This window comes from Nerophis lumbriciformis, linkage group LG15 (assembly GCF_033978685.3).
Source record: "Nerophis lumbriciformis linkage group LG15, RoL_Nlum_v2.1, whole genome shotgun sequence".
NCBI classification, from domain to species: Eukaryota; Metazoa; Chordata; class Actinopteri; order Syngnathiformes; family Syngnathidae; genus Nerophis; species Nerophis lumbriciformis.
This window is the reverse complement of record NC_084562.2, coordinates 10536656-10561916: the sequence shown is the minus strand read 5'-3', so window position 1 is coordinate 10561916 and position 25261 is coordinate 10536656. Positions and strand designations below refer to the sequence as shown.

General features: G+C 39.9%; 1 protein-coding gene across 3 annotated transcripts; it reads left to right on the top strand.

Annotated features, from left to right (window-relative positions):
- The first annotated feature begins 1699 nt into the window (after nucleotides 1-1699).
- cpeb1b (cytoplasmic polyadenylation element binding protein 1b) lies at nucleotides 1700-24691 on the top strand. 3 transcript variants are annotated; one of them, XM_061974869.2, is made up of 12 exons: nucleotides 1700-1970; nucleotides 2090-2261; nucleotides 6097-6315; nucleotides 7258-7487; nucleotides 7675-7924; nucleotides 8160-8273; nucleotides 11174-11263; nucleotides 13074-13210; nucleotides 15815-16013; nucleotides 19440-19534; nucleotides 19655-19735; nucleotides 23371-24691. In XM_061974869.2, exons 1-12 carry the CDS (start codon nucleotides 1956-1958, stop codon nucleotides 23479-23481), a joined length of 1713 nt encoding a protein of 570 aa, XP_061830853.1. In that variant the 5' UTR covers nucleotides 1700-1955; the 3' UTR covers nucleotides 23482-24691. The 3 variants fall into 3 exon arrangements, with proteins under 3 accessions (XP_061830853.1, XP_061830854.1, XP_061830852.1); XM_061974870.2 differs by having other exon boundaries at nucleotides 1701-1970; nucleotides 2090-2210; nucleotides 11174-11278; XM_061974868.2 differs by having other exon boundaries at nucleotides 1704-1970; nucleotides 11174-11278.
- The last annotated feature ends 570 nt before the right edge of the window (nucleotides 24692-25261 follow it).

Here is a 25261-nt window from a genome sequence, read left to right as displayed (position 1 = left end):
CAAGTACGAGTCCATGGTTCTCGCCCGGAAAAGGGTGGAGTGCCATCTCCGGGTTGGGGAGGAGATCTTGCCCCAAGTGGAGGAGTTCAAGTACTTCGGAGTCTTGCTCACGAGTGAGGGAAGAGTGGTTTGTGAGATCGACAGGCGGATCGGTGCGGCGTCTTCAGTAATGCGGACGCTCTATCGATCCATTGTGGTGAAGAAGGAGCTGAGCCGAAAGGCAAAGCTCTCAATTTACCGGTCGATCTACGTTCCCATCCTCACCTATGGTCATGAGCTCTGGGTTATGACCGAAAGGACAAGATCACGGGTACAAGCGGCCGAAATGAGCTTCCTCTGCCGGGTGGCGGGGCTCTCCCTTAGAGATAGGGTGAGAAGCTCTGCCATCCGGGGGGAGCTCAAAGTAAAGCCGCTGCTCCTCCACATCGAGAGGAGCCAGATGAAGTGGTTCGGGCATCTGGTCAGGATGCCACCCGAATGCCTCCCTAGGGAGGTGTTTTGAGCATGTCCGACCGGTAGGAGGCCACAGGGAAGACACAGGACACGTTGGGAAGACTATCTCTCCCGGCTGGGCTGGGAACGCCTCGGGAACCCCCGGGAGGAGCTGGACGAAGTGGCTGGGGAGAGGGAAGTCTGGGCTTCCCTGCTTAGGTTGCCCCCACAACCCGACCTCGGATAAGCGGAAAAAGATGGATGGATGGATGGATTAAAGCTGTTTCCAACTAAATCCATGCTATGATTAGTTTTTTAGTGCATGTATGGGGCGGCAACTTTGGGTTTTAAGTGGGTGGAGGATCCTTTAAGAGTCTTGTGTAAGAGAGCATGCCTGTGGGTGACACAAATGATTATGTATTGGTGTTATTGGTACCAACATTTCAACTTCTGCTGTTGTCTTTTGCAGTTTTCTTGTTTAATTTTGTTTATAGAGTTTACAAATTTACAAATTACCTGTGGGACACCCCTAATGTGCCATAAAGTTATAGTATTTCACATTTACCGTAGTTGTTGGTACATTTTCTCTGTCCCATTCAGCGCTGGCAGGAGTATAATTTTTATCGTGTTTCTACGATAATGTTACCCTCTGCGCTATGAAGCAGTGTTTCTTAATTATACATTAACATTTTTGGGGCTACGTGCGGGAAAAAAAAAAAAAAAAATATATATATATATATATATATATATATGTATATATATATATATATATATATATATATATATATATATATATATATATATATATATAATTTATTTTTTTATTTTTATGTTTTCTTCTTTGTTTCACTCAGTACTACACTTTTACCACTGGTGGCAGTAACGCTTCAGTCAGTTGACTGAGTGACGCATGACGAGCTCAAACAATATGAAAAAGTCTGGGGCAAAAGTCATGGAGAAGTTTTTAGTGCAAAAATTACGGATAATTGTATCTAAATGTACTTTTCCTATTCCTACTATTTATTTTGTAATCAACTTGATCCAAGCCTAAATTCGGCATGTTGTTGTATGTGCTGGTTTATGTTTAAAATAATGTATAATTTTATAAAATTATTAAAAACTTGCGTCGAATCCTTCAAGCCACGCCCCCTAGAAACCACGCCCCTTTTAAGCAAGCCAATTGTTTCCCCCACACTTCTGAATTCCACATTTTTATTGGTATTGGTATATTTATCAGCTTTGAGTTACTTTTTGTAATGATGAGTACCAAGAACACGTCGATTTGTTGATGTAACGGGTTAAAAGTGACTTTTTTATCGGCGCGGCGGGAACTTTGAAGATGAACACATAAGGAAACGGAGGCCCTCGAGGGTCAGTTAACTCATTAGCTGAGCGCACGTTCACTGCATTGACACTAATTAGCAGGTCTTCATAAGTATGACTTTTTATGGCCTTCAGTCGTTCTTAGCGCTCCTTTGGCCTAACTCTATCCCCACGGCTTGGCCTAACTCTATCCCCACGGCATGGCTTTTTCCTTGGTGAGTCATAACAAAAGTGTCCATTCTAATTGAAACACGGGCGTCGTAGTCACGGCGCCTGCGTGTTTGCCGAGTTTGTCGTCGCCATTGGTGTTAATGACAGAATTGTGTCGGCGCAGAGAAGCGAGCCTCCCAGGCCCAACAGCCCCGACGCGGAATCCACGGCCTTGTCGACCTGCATCAACGCCGACATCTTCCGTAGGATGAACACCATGTTGGGCAACTCCCTGGACCTGAGCGGTGTGTGTACCACACCCAATAACACCAAGAGCAAGGCGGAGCTGCTGTGTGGTACATGACTAACATTGTGTGGGCAAAGGTGGCCATTTTCTCTCCAGGGAGGCTAAGCTTAGCCTTGTTCCATGAATTATTGCATAAGCACTCTATTTTACTCACATAAACGGTGTCTATAAAGCCAACAAAGTTATTACAACACTAAATTGATAGTCCATTACATAAAAATTACAACAAAAAGTGTAGTTTTTCTTCCTCTTTAATACCTCCTATTTGGGCATCAGTTCTTATCTTTTGCCTCAGGGTGGTGTTAATTACCTGAGATACATGATATATTCAACATAATGCTATTAAAAAGTAGTGGCTGATTAAGAAATTCATCAGAACATATTTAACCAGTTGGACAACACAAATCAGATTATCTCATAAATTGCATTTGAAATCCATTTTAATTGTAACAGTATAGTTGGATTGTCCGTATGCAAGGCGCATTTATTTCATTGAAAAAATCCGGAGGCGCGCCACCAGCAGAAATCCTTAAAAAATGAAACTCGGCAGCAGTAAAAAGTCGTTGTCGCAATTGTTGGGTATGACTTTAAACCATAACAACCATGCGTCACTACAGCTCTTGTCTCAAAGTAGGTGTACTGTCACGACCTGTCACATCACGCCGTGACTTATTTTGAGTTTTTTGCCGTTTTCCTGTGTAGTGTTAGTTGTCTTGCGCTCCTATTTTGGTGGCTTTTTATGTTTTGTTGGTGTTTTTTTCCTGCAGCAGTTTCATGTCTTCCTTTGAGCGCTATTCCCGGCATCTGCTTTGTTTTAGCAATCAAGACTACTTAAGTTGATGCTATCCTTCTTTGTGGGGACATTGTTGAATGTCATGTCATATTCAGCTGTACTTTGTGGACGCCGTCTTTGCTCCTCCTGTAAGTCTTTGCTGTCGTCCAGCATTCAGTTTTTGTTTACTTTGTAGACAGTTCGGATTTAGTTTCATTCTGCATAGCCTTCCCTAAGCTTCAATGCCTTTTCATATGGGCACTCTCCTTTTGTTTATTTTTGGTTTAAGCTTTAGATACAACAAACCCTCGTCTCTCACGAGGTGTTCCGGACATCTACAAAGCAATTAGCTACCGGCTGCCACCTACTGATATGGAAGTGTATAACACAGTTACGCTGCCGAGCCGAAACAGCACCGACACTTTATTATGAAGACTTATGATGCAACTGTGTCTGGCTTTGTGGTTACAGTTGGTGCACAAGGCATCGAACAATAAGGGTAGGTTCATGTTTTGTTCCATTAAAGGGGAACTGCACTTTTTTATCGTTCAATCATTATGTAAGACATAACGATGGATTTTTTTTTTTGCATTGTAAATATTGAATACATTCGGTCAAGTCTGCTTGCCATGGAGCCTACGGGAGCCGCTCCATTCCGCCTATAAAGTCCTTTTGGAAAAAAAACACCTCCATAAAGGTTTTATATACATGATGTAAGTATATATGTAATGTAGTAACAGGCAAATTTATAATTAATGATTTATTTTGATCATTAAGCACACGCGGTGCATTAATTTCCCATACGCATCACAGCGTTTGCTTTTTCTCTTCATCACTGATTACTCACTGCAGACTTCATGATAGCCAACAAACATAAAAACATCACTTATTGTACAATGTCTGCTGTCACTGGGATGCAGACTGCTCGAATGTCAAATATTCACATTTAGATGAACGACTCATAATCCTCGTCTTTTCGTGTCGTTCTTGCCATTTAAATAGCTGTCAAAGTGTACCAACTTGTCAGAATACATCCTCAGACTTCTTCTTTTCAGGTGAGATGCATGATTTATGATCGACAATAAACTTCCTGAGGAAATACCTCGCCAGTCTATCATGGCGAAATTGTACACAGGCTTGTGATCTCAGCGCCACTATAGTTTTTGTTAGCGTTTATAATGTCACTAATACTTGGTTAATATTCAAATCACAAAATGTAAATAGAGTTGGCGGTTTTTTTTTTTTTTTTTATAGGTGAAATAGAGGACCTCCCACTGGTTCCGCTGTAAGCAAACTTTACGTTTACAAGTTAGAATGCATTTAAAAAAAAATAAATGTCATGTCTTTCATAATGATTGTGAATTATCGGCAAAATTCCCGAAAAAAGTGAAATGAACTACGGTATACTTATTTCTATTTGGAACATTGTTAAAAATTCATAAGCACATATTTTTGCCCAATTATTTAATATCCAAAAGAGTCATTGGTTAGGTCCCGCCACTGTATTAAAAGGAGCAATTCTAAGCAAACTAGTCTGAATTTCACATTCTTAAGTGTGAACACAGTGCAGGACCAAACAGCGGTACCGAGAGCGCATGAGAGCTGGGTCTTGATCCACCTCACAAAGTGAGGCAAATGTAAACGCCACCGCATCAAAACCATACGTCACTAAATGAAAAATAATCCGAGTTAAATACAATAAACATACTTTATTCAAAAGTGTTTGTTACTCATTGTTTGGTGTCTTTTTGTTATTGAACAATTTGCCATAGAAAGTCCTACATAACCTAGAATAAGTTGCGTTGTGCGTAAGCTCATGTATGCTCAATGTACAGTCCAATCATAGGCCTTTGACAAACATAAGTTTGAATGCAAATCAGACCATACGAACGTGACCAAATCATTTATTTTTAGATTTTGGTCCATATCAGACGGGAAGGGAAAAGGCAGTGATTCCCAACCACTGTGCCGCATCAGTGTCATGAGAACGCATCAGATGTGCCATGACAAATCCGGACTAAAGTCTGTAGGTTCGCATCACAAACATGCATGACTTTTGCAGCATGTACATTGTGACTTAAGATTTACACTTGAAGCTGTACAACCGGTGTTGTACTGTAGTAATCTTAAATTGTTTTTTTAATAAAGATCACATTAATGTTGCAGTTGCCAATTATTAAAATATTCATGTCCATACCTGCCATGAGTGCCAGCAGCTGATTCACGCTGCATCACCAGTTTGTAGCATTGCAGTACAAGGTTGTTTTTTTTGTTTTTTGTTTTTTTATGGAGACCCAATTTGGGAGATGTGCAGTTTTCTTCAATCAGCACAATTTTTTTTCTTGGAATGTTATTACTGATGGCACCAAATGACTTGATTTTTTTTTATTTTTTTTTAAGTGACAAACTAATGTGAATTGGGAGCCCCAGCTCAGCAGTTGCTGAATCAGGGCTGTAGCTGTTTTTTGGAAGCTTTCCAGTCCGAGAGATAAGGGAGTAGCTTGTGCACATTGGTTTGTCCTTTAACATCTGATCAGTCAGCTGCTTCCTCACAGCCAGGCTGGATCTCCTCTGTTACTCTATGCTGCATGTGTGTACAGGGGGGTTGGAAATCAATGTACTGACCAGTATAAAGCAGTCCAAGTTTTCTGCTATGTTTTTGATGCATCACACATATTTAATATTTAAGCCTGCTGAGTCATTGATACTGGTGTGATGCTGCTGTAGCTGCCTCCCCCTCCCTCGCTGGCTCAGGAAACAGGCTAGACAGAGTAAGCAGCAACATTGACAGTCCTCCTCTGCCTGCTGGTACCAACTAGCCGATAGCTCTGGCAGGGATTTTAGTTGTCGGCAAGGAAGCAGAGGTGGGGGAAGCTGATGTCAATATCAGGATTTTGTGAGTGCATCAGCAGTCATGTCACATGCTGCTAGGTGGGTCAGCCATGCAGACGGAGATGCATGGCACATTCAATGGGCGCAGAGGCAGCAGGTTAGCTACCCCTTCGTCCAGGGTAGGGTTCAAAACAAATTGTCTGTATTGTAGCTGTAAGTGAATTCCTTGTTAGACTAACACATTCTCCTTTTCTCTTGGACTGGATTGTGCACTGTCAAGAGTCAGACCTGGCTGCAGTGGGCAGCAGGAGGATGCTCTTCGCCAACCGTGGCAGAATGTCCGGCTCCCAGGAGATGCAGTCATCCAGGCTCCAGCCGAGCATGACAGACCTGGGCCTGGGCCTGCAGTCTCTTCGTTTGTCTGGCTGGGACAGACCCTGGAGCAGCCAGGAGACTGAGTCCCTCTCCTTTCCCCATGTTCAGACGACCTCGCCCTCAAGTAAGTGCCATCTTTGTTTACTGTTTGGAATAACTTGCCAAAACCTGATACTGTTTGTTGTTTGCTGTCAGGTCTTATACTTTTTTTTTTTTTTCCATAAGTCAACAATTCAGCACAAATGTGACGGTCAGGCCAGTGTATGTCAGTGCTGTAGCACCACCACAGAGGATGATTTGGCAGTTTTTGCTTCAGCTCGCAGTCTAGCGAAGCAAATAATCCAGTAAAGCCTCATTATTACCCACCAAAATGCAATGTTTGCCATTGTCTGTCTTTACAACATAATTAACTTATCTATTGCTTGCAAAGATTGCCAGTTTTACCGCCTAGTTGCTCACATTTGATTGGTTTGATACAGGCCATGCAACATTAAATTGTTGTTTTTTTTTTAGTTTTTCTAAATGAGTTATCATGACAATGACCCATTTGTTCGACCCACTTGTAGTGCTGAAAAGGCATCGCTGCTCGTCTGAACCCACCCAGTATAACTCTAGAGGTGGCTAAACTGGGCAGACAATGTGGGACAGAGCATTTGAATGCGGCCTGTAGTTGTATATCTCTGCCTCCCACTTTCCCTGCAAGGCCTCATGCACAACAGTGCAGTTGGCTAGATGGTTATATGTAGTAATGTCTTGTTTACACGGGTGTGTTGGTCATATATTGAGTCGAATGCGATAAAGTGCTTTTAATTGTGTAACGGATAAATGCAGAACTGCTTAGTAACTGCTTCCCTTACATGATAAGGTTGTGGAACTGAATGTACTGTAAATGCATTGCTGACTGATCGCGGTCTAGAACGCTCGAAATGGCACATTGAACATTTTTTTTATGCTGTCAAGTTTCAAATCTCTTTAGCTTTGACATTTTCAAGTATGACATCCTGACAAATTGTTAAATGTTCCTATTCCTTGGTTGGTTTATGGCAAATGGTGCATTTCTTTCCAGTGCTGGGCATCCTGAACAGTCCCTTCAGTAGCCTCCTTGGAAAGCCGCCAGCCTACATGCCTACAGAGTCCATGGGTATGACTGCTGACTTCCTGGAGAAGTTCCCTGGCATGGCTCGTATAGCTAACCGCCTGGATTCAAGCTCCTTTCTGGACTCGCGCTCCAGCAGCCCCGAAGACTCTGAGACGAGTGGCTTCAGCTCTGGTTCAGACCACCTCTGTGACATGCTGGTAGGTACAACTGCACATTCAACCAAGGAAAGTGAGAGAAACTTGTATTTCCACAGTCAAGCTTTGTACCGTAATAAAGAACAAGGCTACAAGGCTTTGCTACAATCCAATCTGCTTTACACATACTAGAATACAATGCAATGAGCTTGTCAATCAGTTTTGTTTTTTTCTTTTTTTGGTACTTCAGTCCACTTTGCGGATTTCGCCTCCTCTGCCTTACCTTGGATCAAACATGCAGAAGGATCTTCTGCGACTGGGATCCCGCTTGGACTCCCAGGACAGCTCTCCTCTGACCCCACCATCCAGCGCTAGTCCAACTTCTGCACTTTCCCGCCGCTGGCGCACTGGCTCTTCCTGGCCTGGCGCAGACATGCTTGACCAATCTGACGATTCTTTTAGTATTGAAAGGGAGGCACGCCTTCACAGACAAGCTGCAGGTATGTTTTTTGTTGTTGTTTTTTTCAATTTATTAACCACAATAAAAGGAAGTCAGCATACTATGTTAGGTTTTTTGGAGACTCGAAATTGTCCACAGGTTTGAGTGTAAATAGTTGTATGTGCTGTGATTGACTGACAGCTCAAAAATAGTCAGATGGCATAGTCTCCAGCTCTCCTTTGCTACCTAATGAGGATGAACCTCGGTAACTTTAGTCTTGGATTTCTTTTATTCAGCTGTGAATGAAGCTACTTTCACCTGGAGTGGTCAGCTGCCCCCAAGAAACAACAAGGATCCACTCTACTCCTGCAAGGTTTTTCTTGGGGGTGTGCCCTGGGACATCACTGAAGGTAATTGTCGCTTTCACCACCAGGGTTAGTTGCCCCTGAAATAATTGGCCTTTTCAGAGAATTCGATTGTTACCCTGTTATCAAAGTAGAGGTTTAAAGTAGTGATTAGCTTTTTGAAAGTCACTTGGAGCAATCTAACTTTTTAGCTTGCATGCAAATCTGCTTGGTACTAAAACTAATATCCGGTCAAAGTTTTTATTTTCCACCCCAGTTTGTAATGCATTTTGACATTTGTCATTAGTCAAATGAGCAGTAACATTGCGAATAGCTTTTCAAATTGCCACTCTATATGAAACATGTCACACTGCTCCAAAAGTAATTGTCCAGCTTTGTTGTAATTTAGCCTGCTTCAACTTGAAAAAGGCTATAAACTCTACTCCAGTAGATTTTAATGCTCATTTCACACATCTACTGGATCTGGTCATTATAGGGCACATTTCTAACAGCTTTATAAGGGGAGAAACACACAGGACGGTGTCAAATTACCACTCAGTTTAATCATTGTTTGATAAATCTATATTTACTGGGAATGTCAAAATAATTGCTTTATTGTGGATTAATCAGATTTTGATTTTTTTTTTAAATTGACGATTAGCTAAATTGCAACACAGACTCAAAATCTCTGAAACGTCTCTAGCAACTGATTTATTGTAGGGTCAGTCACAAATGTGCAGTTCTGGTAATGACATGTTGCAGAACTAAAGTCAACATGGAAGACTCTAAACAGCACATTGACTCGTTCGATGGAAAATTGATTACAAAAAGACATGACGACCATCGACAAAGTATTCTGCACATTTGGCACATGATAAAGGTATAAAACGTGTTGGGTGCATATATTCTCGTCTTTTGACTTAACACCATTATATTGATTAAAATGGGTTGTGATTAATGTAATTATTCCAACCCTGTGATTTAAATACCGTATTTTCCGCACCATAAGCCGCCCTGGGTTATAAGCCGCGCCTTCAATGAACGGCATATTTCAAAACTTTGTCCACCTATAAGCCGCCCCGCCCCGTGTTATAAGCCGCATCTAACTGCGCTAAAGGAATGTCAAAAAAACAGTCAGATAGGTCAGTCAAACTTTAATAATATATTAAAAACCAGCGTGATGTGGGCGCGCATGGAGTCGTATATCAACATGGACGGAGCTGCGTGAAAAAAGCCACCCGGCCTCTTCGCGTAAACTTACCTTAACCACTCGCTCATCTTTTCTTCATCCATCCATCCCTTCGAGTTAGCTTTTATGATGACGCCGGCTGGAAAGGTCTCTTTTGGCAAGGTCTTCCTTTTGAATATCACCATGGGTGGAAGTTTCTGGCCATTAGCATGGCAAGCTAGAACCACAGTGAAGGATGACTTCTCATTCCCTGTGGTGCGAATATTCACCGTACGTGCTCCCGTTGTATCCACAGTGCGGTTCACAGGAATATCAAAAGTCAGTGGAACCTCGTCCATGTTGATAATGTTCTCTGGCCGGATCTTTTTTTTCAGCTATCTTGTTTTTACAATATGCACGGAAAGTAGCCAGCTTTTCTTGAAAGTCTTTAGGCTGTTGCTGTGAAATAGTAGTCCGTGTGCGGATGGAGAGATTGCGTCTTTTCATGAACCGGAAACCTGTCGCTTAGTAGGAGCCATTTTGTGGTCTTTACAGATGTAAACACACAAAGGAAATTAAACGTAATATCCGCGCGCTTCTTCTATGGGGGCGGGTGGTTGCTTACAGTAGAAGAAGCGCTTCCTGTTCTATGGGGGCGGGTGCTTACCTTGGCGGTTGCTTGCGTAGAAGAAGCACTTCCTCTTCTACGGGGAAAAAAGATGGCGGCTGTTTACCGTAGTTGCGAGACCGAAACTTTATGAAAATGAATCTTAATATTAATCCATATATAAAGCGCACCGGGTTATAAGCCGCACTGTCAGCTTTTGAGTAAATTTGTGGTTTTTAGGTGCGGCTAATAGTGCGGAAAATACGGTAGTTTTTTGCAAATTTCTGTTACGTTTTTCAAACATGAAACCCCCACTGGCTCTTAGCATTAGTGGTTTAAGATAACCTATGTATATACATTATACAAATGTATAATGTTAAAATTTGTAAAACTTGGTGTCTATCATAGCTCTGGTCCGCACAGACCCACAGTAATGAACTTGGTGAAGGAATAATGAAACGGATGCGGGAGAACACATTACTCCAAACGCAGGTCTTGTGACTTTGCCTTGTCTTTTCTATGTGCTTGAGCATAGGATATTTTGTACCAGGAAGAGCCGCCCTCTTGATCGCGGCTTTAAAGAGAGAAAAAAGTACTGTATTTTAGACTATAGCACGCACCGGAATATAAGCCGCACCCACCAAATTTTTGAAAAACATTTTCCATATTTGCCACACCGTGCTAATGCTGGGTGGGTTCAGATATATACGTTGCGAAATAAGTTTTTTTACACAGTAAGATTCTGTAAATGTTTGTTTAAATACCTTTTTAATTGTTTCTAAACGGTGCCTATAAAACGGCAGTAAGACAAAAAAAAGTAATCGTCATGGACTGCGGAAGCTTGCTCTCCAATCGGCTAAACAGACTCAACTCCACGGTGACATTTTGGTAAGTTTACTGAGGAATTTGTGAAACTGACATGATACAAAAAGAATGCCAATTTAAGTTAATACTAACGATTTAAATTAATACTAACGAAGATTAACAACTCAGTATATCTAAGAACCAACAACCTAGTTATTTTTAGTGTCTTACACAAACTGTTCAACTACTTTCTGCACTACTAATTGTCATGCGGGTATTAAACCTATTGGTAGGATTATGTGGTGTAACATTTGATAGCATATTGTCCAATGAGTGACTTGTTTTGCAAACGATAACTTGCTTTCCTCATTGTTATCCTTGTTGCAGCTGGGCTCATAAACACATTCAGCGGTTACGGTCCTCTGACAGTGGAGTGGCCTGGTAAGGATGGGAAACACCCTCGCTGTCCTCCCAAAGGTAATGTGGCCAAAGGTAATGACGAGCTGGTAGGCTTTTTTTTTACCTACATGGTTTCAGGGTGGCACTATGGTGAACACACTGGTATGCTGGTGAGTTTAGTATGAGCATAAGTTGCCACAAAAGACAAATCTTAACGTAAACATCCTGACAAGCTGGTAACGGTTTGTTGTTCACTGGTGTTTTAGCTGATATCCATAGTTAAAGTTGCTCTAACAGTTTTAGCAAGACTACAATTATCTATAATCTCTGCTGAAATATGACATCAACAGGTTATATGTGCCGTGTGGTTTATTTCAGACATGCTTAAGAAGTTACAATGAGGAACTTCATTGATTTCTTTATACCAGGCCTATTCAACTGGTCCGCCAAACCTTTTAATTTGGCCTGCCAACATCACCTAAATGGGCTTTATGAAACCATTTCAACTATGGGGGGGGGTCGATGACAAACTCACTCAACCCTGGGAAATTGTAAAAATCAGACCTAACTAGACAAAAGTATGAATCTTCTTCCCCTAGCAAGTGGTGCTTGAGTCATTGTTTCCCATAGGACCTTTTGAGCGGCGCACAGTTAGACCAGCAACAGTAGAAATCCACACCACAACTTGGACAAATAATTGTAAACAGATATTTTGCATAAAGATATTACATTTTTGTATTGAATTTCTGAATTTAATGTATTTTGTATTTGTGGTTGCGTTATTTGTCTGAGTAACTGGAGATCAAAGCTTGTTAATACATGTAGCGTTAAATTTGCCCAGTAGAAGGCGATAATGCTATTGCTTTGAGCCACATTCCTGTTTAATTTCTATGTGTAAACATCAGTAGTTGTATGAATGTATTAACACTGAACCTATTTATGTAAAGTACATTATAAATGTTAAACTTTTGCAAGTTTATATTTTCAGTCTTACAAACCTAACAGGAAGTGTAAAGAAATAAACCTGCTCAGTGGCCTTTTGGTTAGTGCCTGCCCTGAGATTGGTAGGTCGTGAGTTCAAACCCATTAATTGGGGGTTAAATCACTAAAATGATCCCCGAGCGCGGCCACTGCTGCTGCACACTGTTCCCCTCATCTCCCAGAGGGTGGAACAAGGGAATGGGTTAATGCAGAGGGCAATTTCGCCACACCTAGTGTGTGTGTGACTATCAGTGGTACTTTTTAACTTACGAAGGAACATCAACAAAACTTCTGGAGCTTCCGTTTCTTCATGCTGTTAACTAGCTGGAGACGAGTAGCGAAGGCAGAATAATTAATTTATAGACAGTGCCGTGTGAAAGCCGATGTTGTCTTTGTATTTAGGTAAACGCAGTCTCAAAGGAGTATAACCAATATAATCCGAAACGTCCACATTTCAATATCCGACTGTTGGGCCCTTGAAACTTCATTATGTAGTCGAATAGCCCTGATTTATTCAGTAAAAGGAGGAAGCAGCTTCATTAATCAGACCTGCTTTTTTTTTAACTTTTACTTTTGCTGATATATAATTGCCAACAAGTGTTTTTACAGGTTGACTCTGCTTAGTTTGTAATTTAGTTTATTTACTTCCTGTTTTAGTGTATTGTTCTAATTAAAGATAATATAATGTATAGCAATGGATTAGGGTGTATGCACAGATAAGGGAATACATACTACAATGTAAATTACTCAGACATGGATTTGTTCCACTAACTTACTGAATGTGCCTCACATTTTGCTCTTTTAATGAAATGTAAATTTTTGCAGAAATTGCGTTGCAACCGTGTCATTGTAAAATGATATCCAAATACTGACTGAACCAACTTAAGGTGTTCTCTTGTTCTCGTAGGCTACGTTTACCTGGTTTTTGAAAATGAGAAGTCTGTGCGAGGCTTGCTTCATGCCTGCTCCCAGGACCCGTTTCACCCAGAGGATAACAGGGAATACTACTTCAAAATGTCTAGTCGCAGAATGCGCTGCAAGGATGTGAGTAGGAACTTGACTGACTTATTACAACTTGTGACTGTTTAAAGATTACAGGAAAGTAAAATTTCTATTTTAATGATAGATACTACAATGGCAATACTTTAAAACCAAGAGGACTCTTTTAAGACCTGTGTAAAGTTGGCCTCACTTATATTGCAAGTATTAGAATAACACTAGCATTCCATTAAGTTTTCCATAATTTTTGTGTCCCAAGTTATTCTAACATACATTACAAGTTATGAATATTGAAACATTTAGGCCTGGGCCAATATCTGATAAGTCAATTAATCGACGATGAAGGAAAAATAAAGTCGGTAAGTTTTCCAGCATACTTTTAGAGCATTCACATGTTTGTAACATAGCGGAATTAAAAGGAGGGTGAATTATCTTGTCCTAATTCAAGTCTTTGACTCATCGTGCTGGCCCGCTAGCATCGCACAATGCAACTAGTTAGCATGTAGCAGCTAACATGGACAAAATTATCACAAAACCAAATGCCACCGCACCAATGTGGGTATATTTCAGTTTAAACCTTTGGAACAAGATGAGCCTATCAACACAGAAGCCAGTTTGCCGAATGTGCGTGAATACAACAAACCTGCGTGCCCACTTGAAACACTAGCACTCACTTCGCATTTAAACAAAACGGTGCAAAATGCTGTGCTCACAAAGTGTGGTTAAATTAATGGCCAAAACATGCTGTCATTTAATACTGTTTATGAAAGTAGCATTATTTTATTTTTTAAGTGTCATGTCTGTGTTGCTCACTCGAAATCCACCAAACTAAATTTTGTTTTGCATTTGACCGGTTTAAACTGTAGTATTTATTATTTTGCACTTCTGTTTAAGGTCTTAACTTGTCGTTACATAATATACAACTCTAATATTCAATATTGAAGTGCAACTGTGTCAATACTTAGCATTTTATTTTTTATTATGGTTGTGTATATTTGAAGCCACCCAATCGCCTCAAGATATTTTATTGCTTTTGGTTGTAATTTTTATTCAAGTGCAAATTCTTGCTAAAAGAAAGTGTTTTATTTACCTTGGAGATTTAAACATTTTCATTACAATTACAATTTTGAAATACACAAGAAATAAAAGTTTACTGCATTTAAAAGGATACATGTATTATGTATTACATCAATGGTTAATTTGGTCTCATAAAAACAATAGCAATAATTCGTAGGTCAATATGTCGCCAAGCAAAATGTATCGGACCAGACCTGCAACATAAAAACTGACATGTGTAGCACAAATGAATAGGACAAGTTTGTGGAGATTTTGACAAGGTGGATGGAGGGGCTGGATGATGTCACGAGGCAAAAATATTTTAGTCTATTATTTTGTCTCATAATCCTCGCGAAGAAACGTGGTGGAGGGAACAAGCGTTTTTCGTGTTCTCGCCAGTTCCAGGTCCTAAATTGGCTGTCAGTGTCCCAACTTGTCAGCTTACCAACTCGGATGTCTCATGTCAGTGTGAGATGCATGATTGATGATCAAAATTAAACTTGCTTAGGGAGACACAGAAGTGATTTTGTTGCCGCTTTTGTGTCTGTGTTGGTGCTTATATCGCCAATACTTAATCAAGTCACAAAATGTAAATGGAGTATTGTTGGCAGTATTTGAATGGTCATCACATTTTATGGACGGAATAGCAGAGCTCCTATTGGCTCCGCTGTAAGCGGACTTTTTACGTTTAATGTGTTAAAAAAAATCCATCAGTCTTGTCTTTCAAAATTGAACGATAGGCTAAAACTATGCGCATCATGTTAAGCACTACTGTTATGACAGAGGAAGAAGCAAAGGTGACTGTTTTGAATAAAGGCCTAAAGTTTTTCAAATTCACATAGAAAAACACAACTACAATGCAAAAGAAAAATAGAACTAGAAAGAAGCGCCACGATAAACAAGTAAAACGCAAACAAAAGTGACATGGAACTACCTGGCCCGGATAGTATCCCAATAAAATTGATGTCATGGACACTAATATACTACCCAAATTTAGATGGCAAAAGAACAAGACAAATTGGAGAGTAAAGCATAAAAGAAAATCGCAAAAGTAGCATGGCTAGAACGGATGTTTGTGGAATCGTACGACTCCGCTGCCATGACAGTGCAGTTGCTGATGGGCATCGCGCCGCCCAACGCCCGTAACCTGAGGTCTGCAACCTAATTCATGACTATGCTCTTATTTTTCCCCCCAAAGTAATTAAGAGAGCTCAATTTAAGAATTTAGTGTCCACCAGTTTTACTGTTCCTGTACTGCATTTAAAAAATCTAGTCTAGATGAGTTATCTCTAAGACACAAATTGTACTATGCTGTGTAATAGGCCTTGTTTGAATAATATGATTTTGAGCTGTTCAACAGTTGATAAAATGTGGCCCATCATTAATCTTAAAATTCAGGGAAAAATTGTCATTTTTCAGACATTGATTTGTGATCATTTGACCGCTCGCTCTAGTTGGACAAAGTCATTCAAACTGCTCAGCTTTGTAAAAACAGGCCTGGCATCTTATTAGATAAGATCATGTGGTTTTGTATTTTGGCTTAACTAAACCTGGCTGAAATGTCCTTTAAGACCTGTTCTACTGTATTTTCAGGTGCAGGTTATTCCCTGGGTGATTTCTGACAGCAACTATGTGCGCTGCCCTGCCCAGCGTTTGGACCCCAGCAAAACGGTGTTTGTGGGCGCCCTACATGGAATGCTTAACGCTGAAGCACTTGCCAGCATTATGAACGATCTGTTTGGAGGAGTCATGTATGCAGGGATTGACACAGACAAACACAAATATCCCATAGGTAAGAACTTTTTTTCCCTATTGGCCATGGTGTTGGAATAGCTCTAGATGTCCCATGACTACCGTAGTTTATCGCTTTGTTGGCAGAAGTAGCAGCTAAAATTGTTGCAGCTTCAACATTAATTTTAAATTGAACGATACAACTTTAATAGGTTAAACATAATCCACTTGTAATGCTTTTTAAATCTACAGTAATCCCTCCTTTATTGCAGCCAATTGGTTTGAAGGTTGACTGAAGTGAATTCATTTTCATGAAGTACAATTTTATATTTTCATAGTTCCAGCATAAAAAGCGGATTATGACCTTAAATAGGTTTTTTAACATTGTTGCTGCGTTTGTTGTCTTAACGTCGCTCTCTGATCTAAGGTTCCCCAATGTGGGATGTTTTAATGCACCAGGAAAGTAAACAATGACTTTGTTGCCATGGCACTGACCCAGAAACTAAGTTACTATCTTTTTTGATGGCTTCAACATAATAGGAAATGAGACAAATGCATTTTAAAGTCCTTAAGATATTGATCCCTTTCTTCCTATAGTGACTTGCAGCTTTCTAGCAACCTAATTTCAAATGTATTTTCGTTGAAGTGATTGCAGCTTAGTGAACAGTAGGTTTTGGGGGTGTTTTTGCCTCCTGGTGAAACAACTAAATCGAGGTAGTTGAAGACATCTTACAAAGTTAAATAGCATAAATAAGAGCCTACATCTTCATTTTTATTAAGTCTGGTGGCTTGTCTTACAATTCACAACTTTTTTCCTCAACCTTTTTTGAAAAAACACCTGTGCAGGGTTTCCCCCAGCGTACCAGTACACTTGTGGTGGTGGGCACATGTCCATATGACATCAAATGGTGCAAGTATTTAAAAAAAAAAAAAGGCTGAAACAATCTTGTACATGTGTTTAAAAACAAAGTATTATCATTTTGTTCTATTTTTCAATTGTTGCTTTTTGTACAATGCAACAAAGACTGTATACCAGAAGCAGCTGCTGGTCTTTTATAGAGAAAGCTCATTTTCATTTACTCTTTAAACACCAGTACAGTCTCCTATAACCGATAAAACAAAACAAAGATGCTAGATTTTACAAAGGAAACGTCACACAGGATTATAAGATTATCCATATCAACTCTGAACTACGGAATGAAATTTAAAAAATGCTTTGGCAGTGGTTTATATTACAAGAATTCAAAATTTTGCTGTCAATCCAAAAGGGATTCAGCCTCAGATAATCATGCGGAATCCATTGTCACTACACAATCGGTCCATGCATGCACCACAATTTCAATCAGTCACGAGTCAATTTTTTAATTAAATGTTCCTTTATTTTTAGATGAGGCACTTTACTTAAATCTCTGCATGATTACAAAGTAGACTTTACAATTGGCAGTATTGTAAATGTATGCATTTAGCTGAGCAGATCTTTTGGGTTTCTATACGGATCTTAACGTTTTTGAAAAATACCGTTAAATATTTTTGTATGTAATGTTTTATTTTTTTTAAATAAAGATTGCTTAAAAATATAACAATGGTGGCAGCGTGCAAGAACATAACTGCCATAAAACCGGTTGACAGGTCTTTGCGCAAGGATGGGCCGACACTCACTTCCAGAGATGCTCGACGATGGGCGGGACAAAGCCGAGTGATTGTTTTGCTTCAGTGTAACGACGCACTCTATTGACTTCCATGGGGGATTATAGACGCTAAATTTAAACACTGTTTAAAGGGGAACTACACTTTTTTTTTTTTTTTTTCTTCTTTTTTTTTTTTTTAAATGTTGCCTGTTCACGACCCTTATAAACACAAGACATGTTTGGGTTTTTTTGCATTTAATTTGTAATTTCGTTTTAGGTGGCTAGCAATGCAACTAATGGGGGGCAATCCCTTCTGCCTTGAAGTCACTTTAAAAATTTATTCAAAAACCGCCAACAATACTTTGTTCCAGAACCTGTATAATAACGCTGTTGCGTACCGTTGTTGGTACGCAAGACACAGTTCATTGGTGACTCTAACACATAGCATTAACCGTAAGCTAGCTTCAGTCAGCAGCTGAATCGCTTTTGAGTTTGTAATGCACAACGCGATGCAATAAGACACCAACAGACTGAAAAACATGAACAGTCATACTGTATTGCAGTATCATGTCACAGCTTGCTTGACAGTGTTAGTTGTACTATAGTTGTAATAAGTGACGTGGTTGTGATCAATATTACCATGAATTGATTACGTGGACCCTGACTTATTCGGGTGTTACCATTTAGTGGTCAATTGTACGGAATATGTACTGAACTGTGCAATCTACTAAAAAGAATCAATCATGACTCGATGGACATTGTCCTTTTTTTTTTTTCTTTTTTTTTTTTAAGTTGACTTTGGGTAAGCACACTTTTTCTGCATAGCTTGACTCCAAGTTCCAAATTTACGTCAAGTCACGCCGGTCCTTACACTCTGCTTCGGTCTGCTCCATCGTTTCACCCTTTGTGCTAGCTTCTAGTTCATTCTCTATATTGAGGTTAAAAAAAAGATAGGGTTGTGAGTCATCATTTGTCCAAAAATAGTCATCTTCATCTATTACCAAATCTGCTATGATTTAAAACACACACGCATGTTTCCGGAAGTAGAACACATTTATTGCAAGAAGTGCGGAAACGGAAATAAATACTGTACTTGCATTGTGTAAATAAAGGCTGATGGAAGCTTTTGAAGTTGTTTGAAGGCTACTATGGTGCCATTAGCCGCATCTTGCAAGCATTTTTATATCTTTAGAATCCTAAGTGTGATCTTGTCCTAAAATCCAAAATAGATTCCCTTTTAATGCACTAACGTTTCCACAATGAATGAGAAAGTTGTCAGCTGTGGCATACTGTAAGTAGCGGCTTATGTACAAAAGTATTCTACTTTTTAAGCACCTATTTAGTCAACTGGACTGCTTGGTTTGTCTTGTCCAAGCAGTCCAGTTGAGAGGACAATGCCCTGGATGAATGAGAACCTTCAGACATTTAGTCAATGACATCTAAACACAAAAGTACATATTTGACCACTATTTATGGGAAGTTGAACCAAGCAGTCAGCATATCGGTCATATCACAATTTCTCTCCTTAATAATTGCACACCGCACATTTTGTAGTTGTTAAAGTAGTTAGTACGTCCACATCGCAGACCTGCTGTCTCAGCTCCAATCACGTGCGTCTCACTTACTTACATCTCGTGTTGTTGTTTCAGTGGCCGAATTTTCAGTGCATCGCTCAATAGGCTAGATTTACATTCGTATAATTTTATTAGTTTCATTTTTTTCCCCACGTAAAAGACCCTCATTTTTAAGGTGCGGTGGCTTATTTTGCCGTGGCCCTGCGCTCTGATCAAACCCTGCTGTGTGATGTAAAGTACAAGAATGTACGTTCAGTCCAAGATTTGAAGTATGTTGTTGTACAGGCTCTGGACGTGTGACTTTTAACAATCAGCGCAGTTACCTGAAGGCTGTGTGTGCAGCCTTTGTGGAGATCAAAACACCAAAGTTTACAAAAAAGGTACTTTTTTTGTTTTTGTTTGTTTGCTTTTCTGGAAGGTTAATCAGAATCCGCTTTGACCAAGCATGTTTAACACAAGGAATTTGACAAACACAAAACACTATTTGCTTCTCCCTTCAGGTCCAGATTGATCCTTACCTGGAAGACTCCATGTGTCAAGTTTGCCTCCGCCAACCTGGGCCTTTCTTCTGCAGAGACCAGGTGAGTGCAGTCTGATATTCTTTCCGCTTGAAGAGTTTGTGCTTTGATAATGGATAATTAAAATGACATAGTTCAGTACTTTTATAGGCGCCGACCAAATTATGTCGGTACTACAAAAAATGCCAAATAAAACTGCCATATTTTGATACCTCTTTGTTACCTGTGATGTCACGCTCTGTTGGAGACACTTCAGACTACCGCTTGATAATGTTAGCATTTTCCATTCCCACAAAGAAAACATGATAAACGCTTTACTTTACACAATACATTAACTCTATGCTAATTTACATTGGATTTTCAATAGACATGCTTCTTATTAGCAATTAATGCTAAAGCATAAATCTTTGTATTATGAAGCCAGGTTTTGGTACCCATTCCGAGTAATAAGTTACAATACTTGCAGTATAAACATTACAAGACTAGATTCAGCTTAATAAAGACTGGCAATACACTATCTTATGTCTTGGCTAGCACTGCAAAAAATGTCTTGACTCTAATACTTGCAAATGAGACTAAGTGTGAAATGTAAGACAAGTTATTACCACCTGACTGTTAAATAAAACTTGTTAAATTAACATTTACACATGAACACGAAGTACAGCAAATGGGTACTGTGAGTAGTACTGGGACTTTGTACCGTATCAATTCAAATGTGAAAGTTACCCTCGCTAAACAGACGTGCTCTTAACATTTTGGATTCAAAACAAAAACATATATTAGTACCGTATTTTTCGGACTATAAGTCGCAGTTTTATTCATAGTTTGGCCGGGGGTGCGACTTTTACTCAGGAGCGACTTATGTGTGAAATTAACACATTACCGTAAAATATCTAATATTGTTTAGCTCATTCCCGTAAGAGACTAGACGTATAAGATTTCATGGGATTTAGCGATTAGGAGTGACAGATTGTTTGGTAAACGTATAGCATGTTCTATATGTTAGTTATTTGAATGACTCTTACCATAATATGTTACGTTAACATACCATGCACGTTCTCAGTTGGTTAACGTACACTTATTCAGCCTGTTCACTATTCTTTATTTTAAATTGCCTTTCAAATGTCTATTCTTGGTGTTGGGTTTTATCAAATAAATTTCCCCAAAAAGTGCGACTTATGTTTTTTCCCTTCTTTATTATGCATTTTCGGCCGGTGCAACTTATACTCCGAAAAATACGGTAGGTGGGTTAGACCACTCAGTTAAACTCCAAACTAAATCTGCACCAGCACTAAAGTTTGCTACAGTATCAAAGTACTGTAGTGGTCAGTCACAAAGACTTTGACACTGATCAATCGACACATCCCTAATATAAAATGTCAGGATTATTGCCGATCCCCTCTGGCTGACTATTTATTTTTAGTTCCCTGGCTGACAAGCATGGAGCTGCTCCCCTAAACTAATCACCTCCATTACTGCAAATAAAGTGCATTTATTACAATCTTAATTAGCATTATCACTGGAAGACCAAGCTAAACATGTTACACATGATGGCAACCCAGGGGTGGGTGCTAAAAGCTGAACTAACTTGAAATAAGTGCTGAGTAAAGTTGAAGTGCAAATGGAAGCAGGTTACAGGAGAAAGTAAGCAGTTGTCAGGAAATTAAGAGTTAGAGGATAATAGAACTGTTGGCAAACGCGTAAAAGGGTGGCTCAATCTATTAAATGGTGTCTATCCCACAAGTGGTATTAGTATATGATCATTGCTCAATCATTTTGATTGGTTAGGTTTCCAAACTCAGAATAAATCCCTGGAAAAAGGACGACTTGGAGGGTAAAAAAGTGATAATTTTTTGTGTACGACTGACTTTTTTGATCAAACAATTGTATATAATGAAGTAGTGTAAATATTATAACAAACCATGAATACAATGGTTCATGTACAGTTTAATGTATTAACTGTATGGCGTCACATTAGTGCCAAAAATCCGAGCGCATAAAAACTTATCGCGCGCTGATTCTCCACTTCGTGCGCGCGCGGTGCCTTTTCTGCGCGCGCACGGTGCCTTTCTGCGCGCGCGCTGTCTCAGTCTGTGCGCTGTCATGTTTCTTTTTGGCACTTTGGGGGCGGGTATGCTTAGACGGCCCCTTTCTGATTGGTCAGGCGAAAAATGCTCAGAGCCAATCAGAAGTATAGCAGGGCGGGTCATCGCCAATATGTATCAAGATTTATGGAGGAAGTGGATAAAAAAATGTCGCGCGCTGATGAAGGTTATTTCATACCACATAAACACAATACAGGGTAATACAAAATGTGACCCAAATAAACAATAAGACAACAAACACCATAAATCACATCTTTCAGCCAGAACTGGTCCACCAGCAATAACATCCAACCATAACATTATTTTATATTTTCACTTCTTCTTGAACATTTGTTTTCTAATTTATGGAATTTCTTTTGATTCAGCCATAAAATTAATGAAATCTTTGAATTTTGTTTTTAAAATGTTAAAAATAGCCTTTTAATAATGTATTCTGAAACAGTTTAAAATAATCAGAGAACTGACTAACACTGACCCTACACAACAATGTTGCACAATTAAGTCTTTTTTTTTAAAGCGAAAGAGGTAATTTCAACAGGTACAGCATCCTATGTCATATCTACATGTAATAAGATTTGTAACAAGGCAAACAGTTTGTAAATTGGTCAAAAATTAGAGCAAGTTATGGTAATTTAATTAGTACATGTACCATTGACATCAATGTAATGATTGAGGCTAGATGTCCGAGGTAAGATGGCTACAACGTTGATTGGTCTTATGAAAAATGCTCAGAGCCAATCAGAAAGGAGGGGCCGTCTAAGCATACCCGCCCCCAAAATGCCAAAAAGAAACATGACAGCGCGAGGAGAGATGCCAGGAGTACACAGAGAGCGCACAGACTGAGACGGCGTGCGCGCAGAAAGGCACCACGCGCGTACAAAAGGGTGTCGCGCGCGCACGAAGTGGAGAATCAGCGTGCGATAAGTTTTTATGCGCTTGGATTTTTGGCACTAATGTGACGCCATACATGTACTGCAAAAAGCCAGTGTTCAAAAACAAGAAAAAAATACAAAAATGAGGGGTATTTTATTTGAACTAAGCAAAATGATCTGCCAATAAAACAAGAAAATTTGGCTTGTCAAGACTTTCCAAAACAAGTAAAATTAGCTAACCTCAATGAACCCAAAAATACCTTAAAATAAGTTTATTCACACACTAACTGTACTATGAGTACGTATTTTCTATTGTTTCATTGAAAATAAAACTGCAAAGTCCATTTGGCTGTCATCCGTTTTAATTATAAGACACAATTGTGTCAAAGTCATGATTTTTTTATTTCATGCTTGAAATAAGAAATTATTACTTTAAAAAAAGTAGTTTTATACTTGAGTGTTGATGACACAGCTTTGCAACAGTTGATATTCTAGTTTCAAGCATGTTTTACTCAATATAGGTCATAAACTCTCAGCAACAAGCTGTAATATCTTACTGAGATCATTGAGGACCAAAACCATTAAAACACTAACATAAAATCTGCTTAGTGAAAATAAGCCAATATCACCCTTATTTGAGATATTTAATCTTGCTTAGATTTCAGTTTTTGCAGTGTGTGATGTTTAGCGTGTGTGTGTGTGTGTGTGTGTGTGTGTGCAGGCCTGCTTCAAGTATTACTGCCGCTCCTGCTGGCACTGGCAGCACTCCATGGACATCCTCAGCAACCACCGCCCTCTCATGCGCAACCAGAAGAACCGAGATTCCAGCTAGGCGCCACAGACGGGCGAGAGAAAGTCCCCCTCGGGCGAGGCTGCCGAGCGACCAAGGAGCGCACGTGCCGGCCGCCCCTCGGCGTGAGGGGCGGGGCACTCCACCAGGCACTGGGATGTATCACTGTAGGAAATGTTCACTTTTTTGCACTTGCTCCATTTCTGCTGTTCACAGTTGGCACTATGCACCGTCACCTTGTCGGGAGAGACGAGGGCGCGTTCACTTTACAGCATTTTCTCTGACCTCGCCAGCAAAGACGCACATGAGGCTCAGCTCAAAGGTTAGGGAGCGGATGAAAATGCCTTTTTTTTTCTTTTTTCTTTTTTGTGTTGCATAGTGAAGAGCGATCACACAAGTCTCATGCCGTTCATTGGCAGACGCCATACAGTGCCTTTAACTTTTTACTTTTTCCTCTTCCCCTTCCCCCGGTTGGCCCTTTTTTTTTTTCCAGCGCGAGCCAACTGGCGTTTCTTACTTTGGGAGTTGAAGGTTGGGCTTCATTTAACCAGTCGCATTTCAGACTTTTACGCAGTTTTTTACTCATTTGTACACGCAGCGGTTTTAAGTCATAACATGAACAATTTGAACTTGGATTTGAATTCTACCTGGTGGATGTTTAGGATTAAATATTTTTTTTATTTTCCCCGCATTTTTCCTGAATTTTTTTTTTTAAATTGCCTTGCCAGATTTCAAACTTGACAGGCACAAAGTTGCAAGCTAGGTTGCTTTGTTGCAGTTCTATTAAAGGTTTCAACAGTGCTGGATACTGCTTCACTGATCTATTAGCTTTCTACTGATGGATCTTTGTTGTATTGCTTTGGTTTTTTTTGCACTTTTTTAATTTGCACTAGTGGAGAGGTGGCATTGGTTTTAATCACATTTGTGCATCGGCCGGGGAACACGCACACGTCAGCTGCTTGGTTCCTGTTCCGCTTGGCTGATTGAATAGTCCACCAGACCCTAAGTAGACCCAGTAAAACATCCCAACTTACTGAACCTTCTTTGCCTTCCTGTTCCATTTGGACGTGATTGCATAAGCTGTGTGCCAAAGAATGTTTTTGTTTTTTTGTTTTCATTGGGTTGATCATGCTGAGCTTATTGTCCCGTAAGCCAGCTGCTTTTTAGAGTTTTGAAAGTCTACCTCATTGTGGTCTGCTTAAAGTTGTGGAGTATGTTCAGATTGGGCACAATAAAGGTGTTTCAGCATTAACTTGTTTTTGTCTGGACTCTTCATTTGATCAGGCTTGAATCAAATTCATGTCCAGTTTCTTGATGTGGAGTACATTTGTTGGAACCAAGTCAGAGGTCTCCAAAAAATTTGTCCGGGGGGCTGGGCTGTATGGGAAAATGCATTTTTAGACAATATGATTTGCCTGAGCAACTAGGAGACATCAGAGAAACAAGTGGATTAGAAAGAACAGATTGGAAAATATTTTTACGGTTTTTTGTATTTTTTTACTTGAGACTTCCCGCGGACCGGATTTTGGATGCTGTTGGGCTGTATCCGGCCCGCGGGCTGTAGTTTGAGGACCACCTGGACTAAGTATTTAGGATTTACTGCAAACGGGCTGAAAAAGTGAGCAAAGTTATGTGCAAGGTTGTTTGTAACAAAACATTCACTGACTGGAGACTACAGTCTTTAGCTCTTCAACCTGGGTGTTGCGATACCCAGATGGGGTACATCTAGACCAGTGGTTCTTAACCTGGGTTCGATCGAACCCTAGGGGTTAGGCACAGCCTCCGCCACGGAGGTAAAGAGACCTCTGACTTATCGTGTAAA